Genomic DNA, 18,882 nt, shown 5'->3' with positions numbered 1-18,882 from the left:
TATATATATATATCAATATTGTTTATTTTTCTACGCATAATTAAAAAAACAAATAAGTTTTCCAGAAAATGAGTTTAAATGGTTTGAAATCAAAATTTTGTATTATAATATTATTTTTGAAATGCAGTTCGCATGTAATAATGAATTGTGAAGGAATAAAAATATGTTCTCTTAAAGTGTATTCTAAAGTTTTTACTATATATGACCTAACTCAAAAATTGATATTCTTAAGTTGTTTACAAAAAAAGAATAGAAACACTTCAAGATAAGTTGACGTTATTTGTTATCATCTTGACGTCAAAATGACGACAAATCAATATCAGCTTGCCAATTAGGGGATGTATCTTTTCTGTAAACAACTTAAAAATGACTATTTTTGGATTATGTAATTATTATGCAAATGTAACATAAATGTAATAGAAAAACGAATTAGAATATTTATTTACTTCAGTTTATATTGCCAAGAAGATTTAATAAAAATAAACTTAATCCGCACACATCTATCCATATCATTTTCTTCTATATTCTACTTACATTGATTATTACTGTATTCTAAACCTACTTTTATCATAAGATAGACTAGAACTGTACAATGTACTCTCCTAGATTTCTTACATTATGTTATCATATTTCAGTTTTACTTCCAACATAAATGTATTTATTTATTTAATTTGTATTTTTTTTTACAATGTCAGTCTCTCTGAACATTAATTGCGAGTTCTGCAAGAAGGACTCATTCTTTTATTTATTTATTGCTTTCAATTATTGTTTACTTCAAATCAAGTATACTTTAAGAAGAAAAATTAGTTCTTTTCTTTTTCGCTGTTCTTTTCAGTTTATTTTTTCTCTTTTTTTCTCCAACATACAAAAAAAAAGGAGAAAAGATCCAAGAAATTTAACTAAAAAGAACAGGTATTTCTCATAGAATATGATCAACGTATCATTACAAATGCATTGAAGCATTCTTTAGTTAGGCAGTTCATAAAATTTTTTCTTCTATAATTAATCAATTAAATGTAAAAACATTTATAGCATTTATTTTGACCACATCTGTAATGTAGCTTATTTGTAATCTATAATATTTTGGTAAAATTGGTATAAATAACATTTTATTGGATCGGTGTTTTCTCGGTAAGCATGCGTCAAACACGTCATCGCCGACCGCGCCACGTTCGGGCGCGATCGATCCTCTTCGGCTGGCGTCGTGTTCTTCGGCTACCACGTGTTCGGCGACCACATGACCGAGCTGTCAGCTGTGCGCATCGTTGTGTCGTCGGGCGCGATAACGAAACCGATACGTGCAATCCGTGATGCGTATAAAGAAACTGGAAACAGGGTAACCCAGTGCAGTGATCACCTGGTCGATTCCAATAGCCGCGCTTACGAGTAGTCATCGACTACCCAGATCTCGACGACAGCCAGCGACGCGCACGCAACAAACATCTACAAGCGAGCAACATGGCGGCGGAATGCAGTCGCGCGGATTCGTACGTACATACACATCATGATTCATGTGTTTCCGTTGTGTCATTGCCCTTCACACAAGTGGGTTTAATTGCGTGCGAGTGTTTTCATTCGGGAATATTTAGACTCGCGAAGTCTTTGGCGAGAGTTCATCTTGTCAAGAATCGATCCTCCGAGAACGTTACTTGCGACGGATCGGAGTAATCTCCAGTGTTTTCCAGCGACTGTGAACAGTGTAACACGATGATCATTTTATCTTTATTTAACATTGGTAAACAATAAAGATGTGATGATGCACTGTGTTACACTGTGTCGTCTGTTTCTTGCTGGAAGGCAACCTTCTTTTCTCGTGTTTACGATATGGAGAATCGAACTCCTTTCGAAATCACGTCAGTCTCAAGCTGCGTGAGCGAACGTTTACGGCGATTTCCCAACACCAGTGGTCGATGGAATACTCGAGCGAATAGGTCGCGGATCGAATTGTGAAATCGTGAATTGCGAGTTCGTCCACGACTTGGCTCTCTTTCCAATTTGTCCGCGAGTTAAACTCGCTTTCCCTCCCTGATTCCTCTGACCTGGCCGGATTTTGAGGTTATGCGTGCGATTAGCTACATCCGCGCTCCGTTAGATTCGCGTTGACCCTTGGACTGTTTGATAACAGTATTCGCACGAGATGTAACGAATGGGTTGGGCTGATGGACTTACTACAAAGAGTTAGCCTCGCGGCTAACAACATTGCATGTAGTAGGTCAGAATAATTGAAGGTCTTCTCATGTTGATCGATTCTTCCCTTACAGCAGTGATATTAGAAAACAACTACAGAGCAATCCTTAATTATATTTTTGTTTATTACACGTTCCATTTTCATAAGACAAATATAAATTGACGAGCGTACTTGTACTACATACAGCTAGCTACATTTGTTGACGGACGTGACGTGTCTTTATTTCGCGGAGAACGAAGTTCCTCGTAGAAAACACGTCCGCTTAAGAAGGTTTCTAGGTTGCCCGACTTTGCATGCGGACTTTAATGACGCGTTGTTTATGTTTGCATTGTCCGTAATTATGCTAAGCACGTGGCTGGCCGTTTCGCACGAGCGACGGTGGAAGAACCCGCGACTTCTCTTAAAAATACATACAGTTCTCTTTTTGCATTCTTTACATAACGGTTTCCGCGAAATCAGCGTTTAACTTTTCTGCGAATTATTTATAGATCGGCCGCCGATTCAAACAACTCACCGTGTTTCGCTTCCAAAGCGGAGTCAAAGTTTCAATCGAATTATTTTCTCAAATTACTGGAAAATTTTTTGTTCGACGTTACTTGTGCTGTTTTTTTTCTTTTATAAATTATAAAGATAATAAATGACGAATGAAAACATGAATCCCAATGTAACTCAATGCTTAGAGAAATTGCATTTGCTTGTAAAAAATGTAAAATAAATACACTACTATTAGATATCAAAGAAACAATGGTAACATTTGAGTTAAATATTTAATTTTGAATTAAATAATAATTTTAACTTCCATGAGTATCAAAATGTAAATCAATTCATTTTTGTAATTAATTTCAACGTAAACATTGTCCATATTATTATATTATAATTTGATTATTTAGTAAATAATAAATTAAATGAGCCAAAATATTTATATATTTATAATTTGAATCAAAACATTGAATCGGTACATTTTCTTGAATTAAATTATTATAGTTAGTTAATTTTAGCAATGGCGACCTATAGAGATGATAAAAATTAGTTTGAATTGGGTATAATTTAACATAATATATAACATAAATTTAGCAGTGTACATTATTAAATATCTGCCGGTGCTCCAAAATTTCGGAACAGAAAACCTGCTGCTTTTGCTCCAGTCTGTTTCTCGATGACGTAACTGGAGTAGAACGAGGTTCAAGGTACTATCTAACTTTTTCTTTTCGCAGCTGCGGTCATGTGATATTATGTACGTCGTATCACATTTACAGCAAACAAAACGACGAGTCTTTATCATTGTTTGCGAACCCCTAAATTTGGAGCCACACCATACGTTTTTACTGTGTTTTTTTTTTTAAGTACTGACATTTTTATATAACATTAAGCTGGCACGTTTTGTCTTTTTTGTCGATAAACAATGATGTTATTTGTCTGTTTACACGTCGCATGATAAGAATATACACGATTATAACATGGCTAAAAAAAAAAAGCATCGTCAAGGAAAACGACGTAATCTTTTTGCTCACTGTGATTAGATAACTAAAGTCAATTTTTCCCTTTTATTGGGAAAGATGACGTAACGTTATCTTATATGCGTCTTAAGACGTTACATTTCGGAAAATAATTCATGAAATGGATCGTCATCGCGCTGCTTATTCAGCTGATGTGTAATTTTTTTTACTTGTGTTTATTTTATATACTATGTAAGAAATTCATATCGAACGCATTTTGCTCGATATTGTGATGCGGATTTCATTTATGCAGTCCATCAGATGGAAATTAATAATTAATACAACTATGGACTTGCGATTGTTGCGTCTGGAATGCTTTACTCGTGGAATTTTTTTCACGCGGGCTTATTTTTTTTTGTGTTGGATTTATTTTTACGGCAATGTGCATTTGCGTAAACTTAAGGAAAGTTGACAGCATGAAGCTAATAGAAGACATTGATTGCACATCTGATCCGCGATGTTTTCACTCCTTTCGCGACCAGAATGTATTGTCCAATGTCAAATAATAATTCTTTCTCTTTTTGTTTTCAGCACTTGAGAAGAGAATATTCCAGAGCACTTAATATATATAATTATTTTTTCTCTCTTTCTCTTTCCGTTCTATTGTTATTTCATAATTATCATTATCATTAACACATTATTATTATTTTTATTTTTATTATTTTATTGTGAATGAACTGTACAATTTCATTTTATTATTTTATTATTTCATGTGATATCAATAAATTATTTCTCCCTAGCTTATTTATAATTTTTGTCTTTGCTGTTTTCATTTTTGTATTTTTGTTCTTATTTTGTATTATTATTATTTCGTTATTATTTTTATTTATTTTTTTTTTAGTTAGTCATTCTTTTATATCTAGAGTGCTAATTAATAAACGCTGTATCTATTTATCTTCATCTATATCCGACGTTATTAAAATTCTTAATAGAGATAATTAAGCAATTTACAAATGTACGTCTCTTGTTTACATACAACGTCATTCGCGTCAAGAAAAACCAATATTATAACATTGAATTGTAAATGCATCTATAGTTGCGTTCACACGCATGACTTTTCCTCCTTCGCTCTCTCTGTTTTTCTCTCTTTCGTTCTTCGATCGTCACTGCCAGGTTAAATATAATTTTCGGGTAGACATTAAAAGTGATGCACGCGATGCTGTGCGGCTAAATTAGTGTACGTGCGGAATTTAGGGAAGCTTAAACGTGCGCACGACAGCGACTACCATGGGGTTGTAGAGAGTTAAGTATAGCGTCCGGTGTTACCGCGCGTGTATCTCGTTAGCACGCTCTAAGTTTCCTGTGCTCGCCGTCACGCGTTTCGTCTCGAGAGAATATATAGTAGAACAAGAATTGTGTCAGTCAAGAGACGCGAGTCGTCCAATGACACGGCTTAAAATACGAACCGAATACGTATACGCGAGGTCGCACGAAACCACCTCTCTCTCTCTCTCTCGCGCGCGCGCGCGCGCTCCTTTGTAAGATACACGTCGCGTCTCGAGTGTTCTATTTATGCTCATACTGTGTAATTACTAGACGCCAAATATCGAGCATGTTGTCTTACAACGCGTGATCTTATTACAGACGTCACGAAGAGCCTTCGTTCTTTCATCACTGAAACGCGATCCTCATTCAGTAATAGTGATATAACTTTTTCTTGGAAAAATCCTCAGATATATCTTTTTCTTGGAAAAATTCTTCATGATATAAAAATAATTATTAAAATTAAAAAAAAAAATAAAAACAAGTAATATTCTTTCAAAAAATTCCATCTGATAAATAACGTTTTAGATTCTATCTATTGAAGTTGTTTTTAAACGAATATGCTAATTAAAAATAGTGCAGTCGGTGGCCGTTTTGTTTTACGCGTTTTTTCATCTTCTCGCACGTTGAATCTTCATCTTTGTTCGAAATTTATTCAAATCGAAGCCGCGACAAATTGGCGCAAGAAAAATCTCAAGACGTGCACAACATCAGGATTAATTCAATTGTACGTAAAGCACTGTGTGTGTCAATTCTATTGTTTTATATGCATCAATTGTTTTGTATTCTCGCTTTGAAATTTTTTATCTAAGACCTTCTTATGAACACGATGATGCTTTATCATTTTCATGATGTAACTCTTATGAGTCACTTAAATATTACTGTTCTAAGGCCGCTGTAAAAATAGAGGCATTGATGAACTAAATGGGTGAAGCAATAAACGTGTGGCTACTTTCTTTTTAGAAAGTTTTAGTGATATTATCGGAAGCAAAGTAATTATTTGCGAACAGTGTATCGTAACGTCAGAATCAGATTCTATTCAGTGCCTTATTTTTATTTATGACTTTCAGTAATAACTTGGAATTTAGGGTAGCGTTAAAGCTTCAATTGAAACGAAATTGGAACATTTTTATTTCTTATTAATGTAATTGATTAGATGCAATCGGTTTTCGATAATATTTTACTAATTCAAGAGTCATAATTTTAGATGCAACAGAAACCCTCACTTTTGGCGGAGAAGTGAGACCTTAAAAGTGCCCATGTCCCTTTTTTGCGATAATCGCCAACGACTCGTCTCACGTCTCAAAGCAAAACCGAATGAAACCCGCTGGATCCCAGGCACTTTCATCGTTCTTCAAGGTGGTGTGGAAGTTCCCTTTAACGACACGGACATACAGTGGCCTTTCAGACAGGTGCGTACTTACATGCTATTATATTATGCTCTTTGTTAGATTGATGGAATTGTAATTGATTTGGGTATTTTAAAACGCCAACATGTGCAAGATCCAAATTTTTCGGACAAGACGCGCGAAAAAGTTTTTTTCTATTTTACGAAGAGAGTACAATTTTGAATTTTAATTTTGCATTCACATACAGATTTTAAATTTCGAAGTTCGATAGTATCGAAAGAAATTTTTTTTATTAAAAAATTTATCTGTAAAAGAATAATGAACTACGATAAAAAAAGAAAAGACCGCTTTTCCTTGCCTGATCTCTCAGAAATACCGTGTAAAAGTCCAGGATCGTGACTGATGGAGGAATTCCGAAGATTTAACCGCAATTACGTGGTCCGACTTTTACGACTATTTATCGCACGTCTCTGCCGGAGTAATGACCGTAAAGACAATTGAACTTCGCTGCAAGATATTTAATAGTAGTTGCCATCGGTGTGAGAAAGTTAATTAGATTTATTTCGCCAAAGAGATTGTAAAACCGCGCGAAGGAATACAGTTGCGAATTGAATTCGCCGAACTCGAATTTTTTTATCACTACATGACTGCGACGACTGATACGAAACGTATGTTGGCTAATTAGTCATCGATAAGATTGGCATGATGAATGTACACACTTATAATATGCTGAAATTAGTTAACATGTTCAAACTTTGCGCGAAAATACATTGACATTCGAATAATTATAACAAAGGAAAACTTTTGTGCTTTTTATTAAAATATCTATTCCATATTGAAAAATAACATGAAGAAAAAAACAAACGATAAAAAATTAATTAAACACTAAGAAAAAAGTGTTTACGTTGCCTTGCACTAACTTGTTTGTAATTCATTGTAATAAAATTTTTTTGGGAGCTCTCACTCGATACAGTCTGACTGGTATCAGGCTTTACGAGATGCGAAAACCAAATATTATTATCTGACGTGTTTTATCACATGACAAATATCGTGGAAATCTTATAAAGTAAGAGTGTGCATGTTTCTAAGAGTTTACGATTTTGTCCTTCAATATGATATTTTATTTTGCTTTATTTATTGTATAATGCAACGACCTGCGTTTCTTCCTCTGAACTCTCACATTTTCTGAGATTAATTTAATTTCCGTGGTAACAATACATGGCGATAACAATGCAGCAGAATGGTAGGGAGATTTCTATCAGGAGCTCTGTTTGGAAGTTTATGAACTCTCGCCTCGCATGAATAACTAACCCCTCCACTGGACTATTCTAGTATATAGAGTTCCGCTGCATTTACATCGCCGAAAACACGTTCTCATCAAAGTACGAACTGAAAATCGACGCGATGATCCGGTTGAGACACGCTCTTGGCGTGCAGACGAATGCTCTGGCAGATTGCCTTTAAAACCCGCTTTACTAGAACTGAGGTACCGTTCGGACGGCACTCTCTACAAAAACATATCGGCCACTCCGTTCATCCGTCCGTACTCCAAAGCCGCGCTTTGTTTAGCGATTGACCGTGAATTTTTCACTGTGCGGCAAAGTAAAATTTTGTTTCGTCTATTTCTTGGCTACGCTAAAAACTTATTTAACTACTTAAACGCACGCACGCACGCACGCACACACACACACACACATATCTTCTATTTATTTGCATATATCTCTTATTTACTACAATTAACTACACATCAACACAATTAAAAAATTGTTATTTTTAAATTGTTTATAAAATAAATTGTTTTATAAAAAAAAAGAAGATAAAGAAAAGTGAAAAAAATTTTTTTAAATATACTTTTTTTTCATTTACAATCAATTTTTACATTGATCAAAATTGCATTTCAAAAATTAAAATTATAAAAATTTAAGAATTAAAATATATTAACTAATTTTTTGTTATAGCAAATGAGCGATATTTTCATCTTTTATTTAAATTTCACATCTTTCTTTATTTCACATTTAAAAACTCGTTTTATTTAATGAGAGAATATAAGCGCGAAAAAATTTTTGCTGAGCGTGCCAGGTGCATATGTTAAAATATATTCTGACTGCGTTCCCATGTGAAATATATGTGAAGAACTCGAGCCGATTGTACTCGACGCTCAGCGAGCGATCTTTGTGTGCTTATAAGTACTAACCGCTTACATTGCTCAGAATTTGTTCGTTTAAGTTACGGCTATTGTTAACGTCTAAAAATAATATTTCCAACATTTTTCATCATTTGCATATATAACTTATTCTTTAATTCATAAACTAACATGAAATTCATGAGCCATTAGTTAAGTAAAAACGTCAATTAGTTAAGTATGTAACTACGTTTTTCGGTTCTAATCTGATGGATGTTCAGTATTTTATCACGGATTGATAATCATTATCTGCATTCAGTGCATTAAACATGGCTACACAATTCGACCCAAATTACTGCTCGCCTACAAGATCATTCTGCTTTACGGTAAATTCGTACGGTAAATTTTCATACGACGGAGAAAAAATAGAAATTATAAACGCAACGAAGAGGATATCTTTGCGGTTGACTCGCAAAAAAAAATGGAACTTGAACGAAGTAAATTCACAAGAAGAGGACTCGATCACGACTGGAAGATTCCTATTTCATTTCTGCTGGTTACGTCTTTTTTTTAATGCGCTATGGTCTTTGTAGCGTGAACATTATCTCGAGATGTTCCAGAGCAGCTCGAATTTGTGCTACGCTTGCGTCATTGTTAATCCTCTCAAGCGACGTTTGCGCCGAGTTTATGAGCTTAGAGAGAATTGTATATTGTGTGTGATCTTCATCCATTCACTTCTAAGTATTAGTTAGCGGTCTTAATGGAGAAATATAATTTATGATAAAATTGGTAGAAAGGTCAAAACACGAGCATTTGAATAGATCTGGGCTTAAAACTAGTTTATGAAAACGTCAAGAGAAGATTAAAACTAGTTATTCATTAATATACAATATATAGAACGTAGAAGACTTAGTATCAGTCGTTTCATGCATTATACATTAATAACCAGTTTTAATCTTTTCTTGATGCTTTAATAAACTAGTTTTAAGCTTAGATCTAATCAATTGCTCCTGTTTTGATCTTTTAATTTTATTATTTGCAATTTCGAGCTAAGAAATCGATATTAATATAATTTATGTTCTTATTTTAGGAATATTTAACGACAAAGATTAAAAATAGGATAACAGCAGACAATTTCTGGAGAAAAGAGTCGATGGGAAATTTGTTGGATTCACGATTGGTACATCCGGTGCTTCTGCGGAGTATCCCGCATGCATGCAATCAAGGTGGTGTTCCAGTTTCTAATTTGGCGAATAGCGTGCACTACTCGTTTCTTTGTGCGCAGCGCTCGCTCCGCTCACTCGACAGTTAAAACGACGTACTCGTGCTGAATTCGATATTACGGCGCTATTGTTGCATGACGTTGCGATCAATACGAAACCCTTTCGTCGTCGGATTCTTTCTTAATGCAGCTGTGCATTAATCTGCCGTCGTCGTATTCTCAATGTGTTCTTGGCTGTCCGCTTAGTACATACGCTATTCTTCGCGAATCAGCGATAATAGTTCTTAAATAATTCGATAAATTAATAAAATAGTATAATTTTTAAAAATTATACTTACACTTTGAAAAAAGAAAAAGAAAATTATTTTGATTTTTAGGAATATTTCATACAAGGTGCGAGAAAGATTCGTGAAGAAAGTTTATAAAAAATCGTTCATTAACGCTTTATTATATAAAACAGCTGCGGCAAAGTAATAGATATTATCCCTGTCAGTGTGTTTGCGAGATACACGCTCTGTCGTGCTGCTGTATATATCTATATATACACAGAACTTCTTTAAGATAATACCTGCTGGCTGTGCCGAGAGCGCGTTGACCTGATGGCTGATCGTTCTCAAGATGCTCTCTCATTCTCTTATTCCCTCATCTTCGTCCTCGTCTCTCTCGAGAGAGAAAGAGATCGGACGGAAATGAGAGTCTGAGAGCGACCAGGAGACGGAGAGAGTGAGATGGCCCAGCTCTTGAACCCAAACACAACAAGGCGCAACGCGTTACGACTCGCACGGGCTCGCTTGGCTCATTTCTCATCGCTTCACCCTTGGAATTCCGATCTGCCGGATTTTTCGGAACTCACCACGGCGACGATGGCAACGGCGGCGGCGATGCTGCCTCCGCCAATGTCGCTAAAGATGCGATATTGTTGTATCAAGTATATACAGTAGATCCGTTCTCGTCGCAACCTGCACCTGCCGTATTTCTTTTTTTCTCTCTCTCTTTCCTTCCCCATATGTGACCGTATACACTTCTTTCTTTTTAGTCCTCGATTATTTCGTATTTTCAACAGTCTAATACTGATTGTGTGTGAAATTTCAGAGAAAACTTATTTATAAGTAAAAATGCCATTCAGGTCTAAAGTAATAATAAAAGAAGAAGAAGAATTTTATTCTCTTCAGCACACATTTACAAAGCCAAGAATGGGACTTGGTTTACATTGTTCCTACCTGTTCCTACTTCACTCATCTATCCATACTTTTCTCATGTATTCTTCAAAGTAGGACTAAAATATTATCTTTATCAACGAATTGATTGAAACCAGCGTAGACTCAGCCAGCTTGTATAAACATGAGTCACAAAGGATTAATCAAAATGAAAAGGAGATGTATTATTTTAATGATTCTAGAATATATCCAGCCTACACAAATTAACATCAATGTTATAATTACACTTAAGAATTATATAAATGTAATATAATACATACGATGCTATATTTATATTGTTGAACGCGGTGTTACATAAATTACATTGTTATTGAGTGTGAAATAACATTAATTAATAACATTAATTATGTTATTTTTAGTTGGTGTCAACCGCAGGTTATAAGGTTGTTTATTTTTTGTTTTCTTTTTTTTTTAATCTGCAGTAATTTTAATCGTTTTATTATCGTTGAGTCCAAAAAATGTTTTGACCTGTATATAACCCAGAAGGATTCAAAATTTTAATACAAAAAGGTGGGAAGATCTTTTAAGACGCCTTTGGGCGATGCGACCTCGGCGGTTCGACTGATAAAAACGGCACCGAACAGTGGAAACTAAGAACGGCATTTCCGCTTCGGCCATCACAGGCGAAGGGGAAGCCGGCGCGGACACACTCGCGTGATCCTGTTTCCTGTACAAGCTTTTTCGAAGCCTCCGAGGGAATTCAAGACCCGACCGGGCGTGAGATCGCCGCGGAGAATCTGCTGTAGTATTTTTATCGCGTTCAAAACAAGAAAAGAAGATAGAAACACAAAAGACTCGACTATTGAAAGCAAAGAGAAATTCCGTTCGTCGTAGTCGGCGATCCGTATCCTTAAAGGAGACTGACGCTCTAGGACGTCGCTTCGCACAATTGTGAAACGTCGTTTATTCGAAGTTGAGAAAAATCTCGTTGACGATCGGAACTCGACGACGACTGGTACCTGGGCATCGACTCGATGACGTGGCCCTGGCGATATCAACGTATCTTCTCAAACACAGTACGGGAATACTCGGCGTGCGCCGTTCGAGGCAGCATCGATTTCTCATGTAATATCGCGTGATGACCTATTTGCACGAGGGAGAAGTCGAGGAGGAATAAGTACCGCGACATTCGATTTCGAGAAAAGAACCCATCTCCAAGAACGGGAACGCGTGGAAATAATCGTAAATATTGCTGCTGTAAACGTTCTCCGTCTCGTCGATCACTGTTCTTCACCTCGATTACGCAAGCGATATCGTTATCGATTTTGCAATAAAAGAAAAACATTTATCGTATACGTATCTTTTTCATTCTTCATTATTCCGTTGGTACCTTTACGGGCTTTTTATTTATGTTTTATAATTTTCTATTTGTGACATTTGTGTACGATTGAAAGTATTTGTACATTAGATAGTAATATACACTGTCATGCTGTTATAGACTATTTCTAGAGTTAGTTATTTAAAGAGATGATATTGCGCCGCTATTATTACGCGACGTTCTTCTTCCGAAGTTCATCTATTATTCAGCATTGCTATTGCGACTTCCGTACTCTTTCGCAGCTCGTATATAGCTTTATTTGTTCTCTTTATCAGGAGTCGTTCTTTCAATGGTGCTTCGGCGTGGAGGAGCCAGGCTGTTACGGCGCTATCGACGTGAACTCCGGTGCCTCGATCCTCTTCGTGCCGAGGTTACCACCCGAGTACGCGATTTGGCAGGGCAAGCTGCATACTCTGGACGACTTCAAGAAACGATACGACGTGGACGAGACTCATTATACCGACGAGATTGCGTCCGTGCTGAAGGAAAAGTCAGCGCAAGCCTTACTTACGCTGGTAAGTCGCGCCTGGGAACAGATGGACGCTTACTGGTCTCACTGCTTTCCTGTTTGCCTTCTCCTTAGGTAGAAGAGAGTACTCAATCTGAGGATAGTTCAAACTTAAGGACGATCACGATTTTACAATGCTGATTATACAATTTTTCCTCTGTCTTTGATTCAAATTATTTTGTTTCTTGCTGCTAACGCGCGCGACATATCTAGTCGTTAATAAATAAAGAGAAAATGGATCAAGTTGTCGAGTGAATCCCCAAGTTGAGCACCCTTTTCCATGTGCATGTGTGTGTTCCGCAATAAGGCGATTCACCGCGGCATGCCTCGTGACGTTTACCTTCGCCTCCTTCGCGACTGTCTGCCTCTACAATGTGTCGAGAAAGTTGCGTCGGTCGGTCTGGTTTTGCGAGACTCTCCGCCTGTATTTAATGTATGACTCCCGGACGCTCTCCTTTACCAAACATTTGATGAATGCGAGCGCGTTGTACGTAAATTTTTGTCGCATTGTCACCTTCAATTAGAGACTTGTCGAGTGCACGCCTCATTCGCACGACGCGGCATTTGTCACGACACGACGAATGTTTGCCGAGTCGGGGGCATCGTCTGACGTTGCCTTTGCCTGGAATGACTTACCAGTCCTGTTCTCTGTGCAGTGCGCGCTGCACAGATGGGACTCGCAAAAATCCCGCCGTGTAATACCTTCCCGTGCGAAATACCGCGTGTATGCGCGCCACCCTGTTGCTACGCGGATTAGAATTATGGTGGATTTAGCAGAATCCCAGAATTGCATTCCTTATGTCTAGTTCTACGCGACATGTTCGTTTGTCGCGTACTTCATGTATGCAAGTATATTTCACTTCGGGATATTTTTTTATCATTCCTTCCAAAGAAAAATAGAGAGTTGGGGTGGCGGAGGAAGACAGACGATTTATGCTTTGTTTGGCGTCTCATATTTATTTTCCGTTTTTCTACAGTTTGCTTTTACATGTCTGGATCTCTGATTTAAATCAGTTTATTCTCGATCCATTTTATAGCTTAAAAAATTGCGGTGGAGAAAATATAAATAGCAGCGCAACACAGCCGAAGACACACGTAGTTTATAAAAGAAGAAACGACACGATAGCGTGTGTAACACTTTTACCCAGAAACTTGATGACATGTTAAACGACAGGGCTATAATAACGCAGAATATTTGTTCTATCCGCGACCTCGTGTCTGCAACCTGTCAGCAGACACAACCGATTCACGATTTACATAGCTCCGTTGTGACACAGATATCGCGTTCGGATGAAAAACGGCCGATAAATTTTTCAACCGGTCGCTATCTAACGAGCAACAATTTGTCCCTAACCGCGGTGCATCAATGACAACGTAACTGGGTAACCGTAGATATTACGAGCGACCTGAACTGTAGATTATAAATACGTTACATGGGACGCTTATCTGATAGCGCGCCGCCGCAAATAGATTTCGCGTCACGAAGTCCAAAAGACACGGCTAGCATCGTATCGATTGCAACCGGCAATGCGGGACTTCAAACTTCATACTTCATTTTAAGTAAACCGCATTAAACTTTTCAATATTCTTCGCACATAGGAATACACAGATAATCCATATTGTTAATGAGTTAGTCGAAAAAGCGCTTTACTGTAGAAAGTAATTTTCCAAGATCGTAAGTAGATTTTTATAAAGTTCTTTTCTTTTTTTCTATTTAATTCAGCCACCGTTGCACACATACATATTGACGTTTCCCGTTAGCTGATATCTATCTTTCATATCTTCTGCAGGAAGTATAGTTGTTTCTAAAAGAGAGAGAGAGAGAGAGAGAGAGAGAGAGAGAGAGAGAGAGAGGGGGGGGAGGGGAGGGATGTATTCTATAAGGAGATATTCTGTTCGGATAATAGACCGCTCGAATAGTAGGGTGTTCAAATAGAGATTATTCGGACAATAGGAGGTTTCGAACAAAGAGATTCTATTTGTATTCGTATCAAAAACGACAAGATAACACGCTTATGATTCTTATTCAGATAGTATCTTCAGATACATTTAATATCTAAGAAATGTATATTTTTTAGATTTTTTAATTTCTTAAATTTAATTTTAGATATATATATTTCCTTTCTAGCTAGAATATTTTTGAAAATGCAAGTCATATTAGTTCTTGTCTAGAATATTTTTAAAAACTATGCAAGTCATATTAACTCTTGCGATGACGTTATTGTAATACAGTAGTTTATAATAGACAATTATCGTTATTAACAAAAGCATTAATTATCTTGGAAAATACGAAGTTTAGAAACATGTGCAATTTTTATCGTGATGTAAACAACATGTGCATTGCAATAGTAAAGATATTCGGCAAATTCACGAAACTAGTTTTACTGATATACCGATTACGCGGGATCTTGCAATTTAAGTCAATTTGAGGCAATTTAGAGCATTTTGCGATCCCGTGCGGTGTGCATTAAGCGATTCCAGAGACGTTCGCATGTGAAACCAGGAAATTCACAATGTCTCTCGAGCGGTGAAACGGTGTTTTCCAGGAATCGTAACGTGCGATTATTGGCCGACTTGCGCTCATTGAAATGCGCTCATTGTGTTGTATATAACGCACGTTACTCATCCCGTCAAAGTAAATTGACATAGAGTTATCAGTGTTTGCGCGATCAGCTCGATCGAAAACACAAGCTCGTATATGTCGTTAATGTTTCACAATAGTTATGAGATAGGTCATTTAAATTGCTGTCCATATCACTGGCTATTGAAAATCGATTCGGCTATACTCTACACTCGTTTCTACGAATTCGTCGAAACTTTCCGAAACAACATCACGATAGTGGTTATTTACATTAGCCAGCATTGACGAAGCAAAATGTCTAATATGTCGAGATATTTTATTCAGCAGGACTATCTTTGGCATGCGAACTCGAGATGAGTTTCGTTATTTCTACTGTTTACCGGTACTCCAGACTGGTCTGTGTATTAGCACATAGACGCTGATGAGTAGTTTCTAGCAGTGCCTTGAATAGACTCCGGCCTTGAATCTTCTCTCTATTTCCAGCTCAATAAATCGAATTGCCGCGAAACTCGTTGGAAAAATCAATATTTAATGTCTTTGCGGAGAATTTTGCTGAAACGTGCAGAGACGACGGACATTAATAATAAATAGAACAACATACGGTATTTGCTGCAAGGCAATCACAATCTCTTGCATTATTCTGAAATGTGTGAGAACGTTCAACATGTGTAAAATCGAGATCGGCATCATGGAATTTTCTCACGAAACACTTCGAGATTTCATGTTATTTAATATCTTGGCTCACGTTTTTCGGATAGACAAAGAGTTGCAATAAATCCGTAAAACTTTCGTGTCGCGCTTATTTTTAATATTTTATCTTCGCTCTACTGTAAGTAAGTTTATAATTTTTTCGATATAATTCTACTAACGACGAATTCTATCTGTTAATAATAAATGATTTTATCAATTTGTTCACGAAATCGAACCAATCAGCGTTTTATTACAATAAATATAATACTGACGTTTCATATAATCGAGAACTTTTTTTTTTAATATTTATTTCGAAGGAACGCGTAACTCGACATTCAATCGGTTTATTTTTAAAGATTAACAATCATTAAAATATACATGAAATCAATATTTTTAGTTGCGATGCGATTGAATATGTATCTTATATTTTTAATGTTTCCGTTTTAAGTATAAATTATGCGATCAATCGTATTTAGCATATATTAAATGTATAATAACATGAAAATAGATGATAATTAATTACTGTTTATTCTAAAATCATCAAATCGTTAATATGAAATTACATCCTTGGTATTTAATCATTAATTATATCGTTGAATATTGTTTGCAAACAATGCAGCTTGCCAAGCCGATTATCACTTGACAATGCGATATTCATGCATGACAAAGCTAATTTAATGGTTGATAAACACGAATGGAAACAAAATGATTCATAACGTCGGAATAATACTACCAAAATCGACGTGTTTATCGTGTACGTGTACGACATCATCGTGAGTCTTTTATGGTATAGTATATCTTATAAAGGACTGTGACAAAATCTTGAATTTCGTTTGTTTTCGATTTTTAAATTTAAACGAAATATACACGGAAAGAACAATTTTACTGAAAGATCTAAAAATTTAATTAGATCTGAAAATAATTTAATGGACTATTAAAATTATTATGTAGGGCGCGCAAATTGCTAGAATGTCAAAACTTTTTGCAGTATTACTCATCGTGTTTGAATTTTCCACAAAATTATTTTCAGATCTGTATCCATCTAAATCTTTAAATATCTCAGCAAAATCGTTCTTTTTATATGTTCAATTTTACATATATCTCGAAAGCACGTCGTTGAAATTTGTAAGAACTCATCAAAGTTAAGCTTGATATTTCCGTACACGATTAATTATTGCATATGCATGAAACTCGTTAAAATTCTTTTACCTCCATGATCTTACATGCGTCGCGCATGCAGTCGTTCGATCAGCATCGGTTTAGAAATTTATGATTGCTGATAGATTACGAGATACATGATATCTGCAATAATCTGCATGGCAAATGAGACAAGTTTGGGAACCGTACGGTCACAGGGCGTTACATCATGATCTCCGCGATGGTTGGGGCACAAGATTAAAGTTGGTTCGTTCGAGTGTTCAACAGAAATAGGCACGGATATATAATCGACGACGGGTTAATCACAATGCAACCTTTCATGCTTAGCGGTAGCATACATGAACCGACGTATCTTCGTAGAGATATAGTCGCACACGTGTGCCACGGAATAAAATATCTAATTATAGAGATAGATGATGGAGGTTACCGCATTTGACCTTTATAAAATGATACAAAAAATGTCATTCGAAATTTGCTGATGAGAAAGCTTAAAAATTGTTTCAAGATGTAAGTGAGAGCATAAATTATGATAAATTTGTATTTCCGCCGTGACACGCCATGCGATATCGCGCTATCAAATGCTGCAATGTTATACACGTTCTAATTACATTTAATTTAATCTGCTGGGGCCTGGTAAGGTAAATAGTTCGCTGCTGTAACAATTTTATATTAGTAATTTTATATAGTTCTTAGCATTGATAAACACTTGTTTCTTGCAGACCGACCACGCGCTCGCGACTCTAATTATCATTACATTGCAAACACAGTATTGCTACCGCATATTTTTATGCGACACGTCGCGCGGTCTTTTGCAATATCCGACATAACAAACGCTGACAGATACATTCGCGGCGTGGTATTCGCTATTTAGCGGAATCGAACATTTTTTATTCCTCAGCGAAAACCGATTAATACTCTCCAATATCGCAAACGTGTGCAAAAAGTTCAAAGTATTCACTAACGTCATTACGCAGGTGCATAATTCGATGTACTGTGCAAAAATTGACTTTGCGCAAGCTGTTACATACACAATATAGCATACGTAAAAAAAAAATCGTTTTTTCACATACAATTTGTACAAAAACTTGTATACCCTACTTATCACATATAAGCGGATAGAATTGGAAATTATCACATATTGAGAAAATATTGATATTTCAGACTCGAGTATTACACGGCGTTGCGGCATAATGTAACGTGCTGATTAATCGCTTAATTAATGCATGACGCATTAAGAATTTATGCGGACATTATCATTTGAAGTGAAATACGTAACTTTATCACGCACATTACCCTTCCGCGGACATAGAAATCAATGGCACAGAAAACGTTTGTTTCGCCTCCGACCGGATGGGGACTGCTTTCTCTATTCTGACTTGAATCCAAATTACGTAAGGCTTGCTTTTACTTTGACCTGCACGATATTCTGCTCGCACGTTGCTGTGTATATTGCTGTGTTGTCCAAACTACGGCAAACCTGATTTACGATCGTTCCTTTTTTCTCCTTTGCGCATTGCAGAATGGCAAAAACAGCGACAGCAAACTGACAACGCGCGAGACGATTTTCGATGGTATCGGCGAGTAAGTACTAAATATGATGAGAAAAATTAAAATAAAAACATAATATGTGGCAGTTATGAACAATTTATATAATTACGAATTTTCTTGTCGTAGATTCCGGGTGGATCTTGAACACTTGTATCCGGCGATATGCGAGTGGTAAGTATATTGATTTTCTTTCGCCCCTCAGTAATAAATTTTTGTCATTCT

The 18,882-nt window shown here is 36.3% G+C and overlaps 1 protein-coding gene across 1 annotated transcript in view; it reads left to right on the top strand.

Annotated features, from left to right (window-relative positions):
- The first annotated feature begins 5,430 nt into the window (after nt 1-5,430).
- Nucleotides 5,431-18,882, top strand: part of LOC108687041 — a 17,902-nt gene continuing 4,450 nt past the window's right edge. The window contains exons 1-5 of the mRNA XM_018192635.1: nt 5,431-5,674; nt 6,155-6,359; nt 12,451-12,690; nt 18,632-18,693; nt 18,787-18,831. Of these exons, the coding sequence (XP_018048124.1) occupies nt 5,508-5,674; nt 6,155-6,359; nt 12,451-12,690; nt 18,632-18,693; nt 18,787-18,831 (719 nt within the window). The 5' untranslated portion in view covers nt 5,431-5,507. The remainder of the gene's footprint in view (nt 5,675-6,154; nt 6,360-12,450; nt 12,691-18,631; nt 18,694-18,786; nt 18,832-18,882) is intronic.

This window comes from Atta colombica, unplaced genomic scaffold, assembly GCF_001594045.1.
Source record: "Atta colombica isolate Treedump-2 unplaced genomic scaffold, Acol1.0 scaffold198, whole genome shotgun sequence".
Taxonomy (NCBI): Eukaryota; Metazoa; Arthropoda; class Insecta; order Hymenoptera; family Formicidae; genus Atta; species Atta colombica.
Note: the sequence above shows the minus strand (reverse complement) of the source record. Positions and strands in the feature narration are given on the sequence as shown.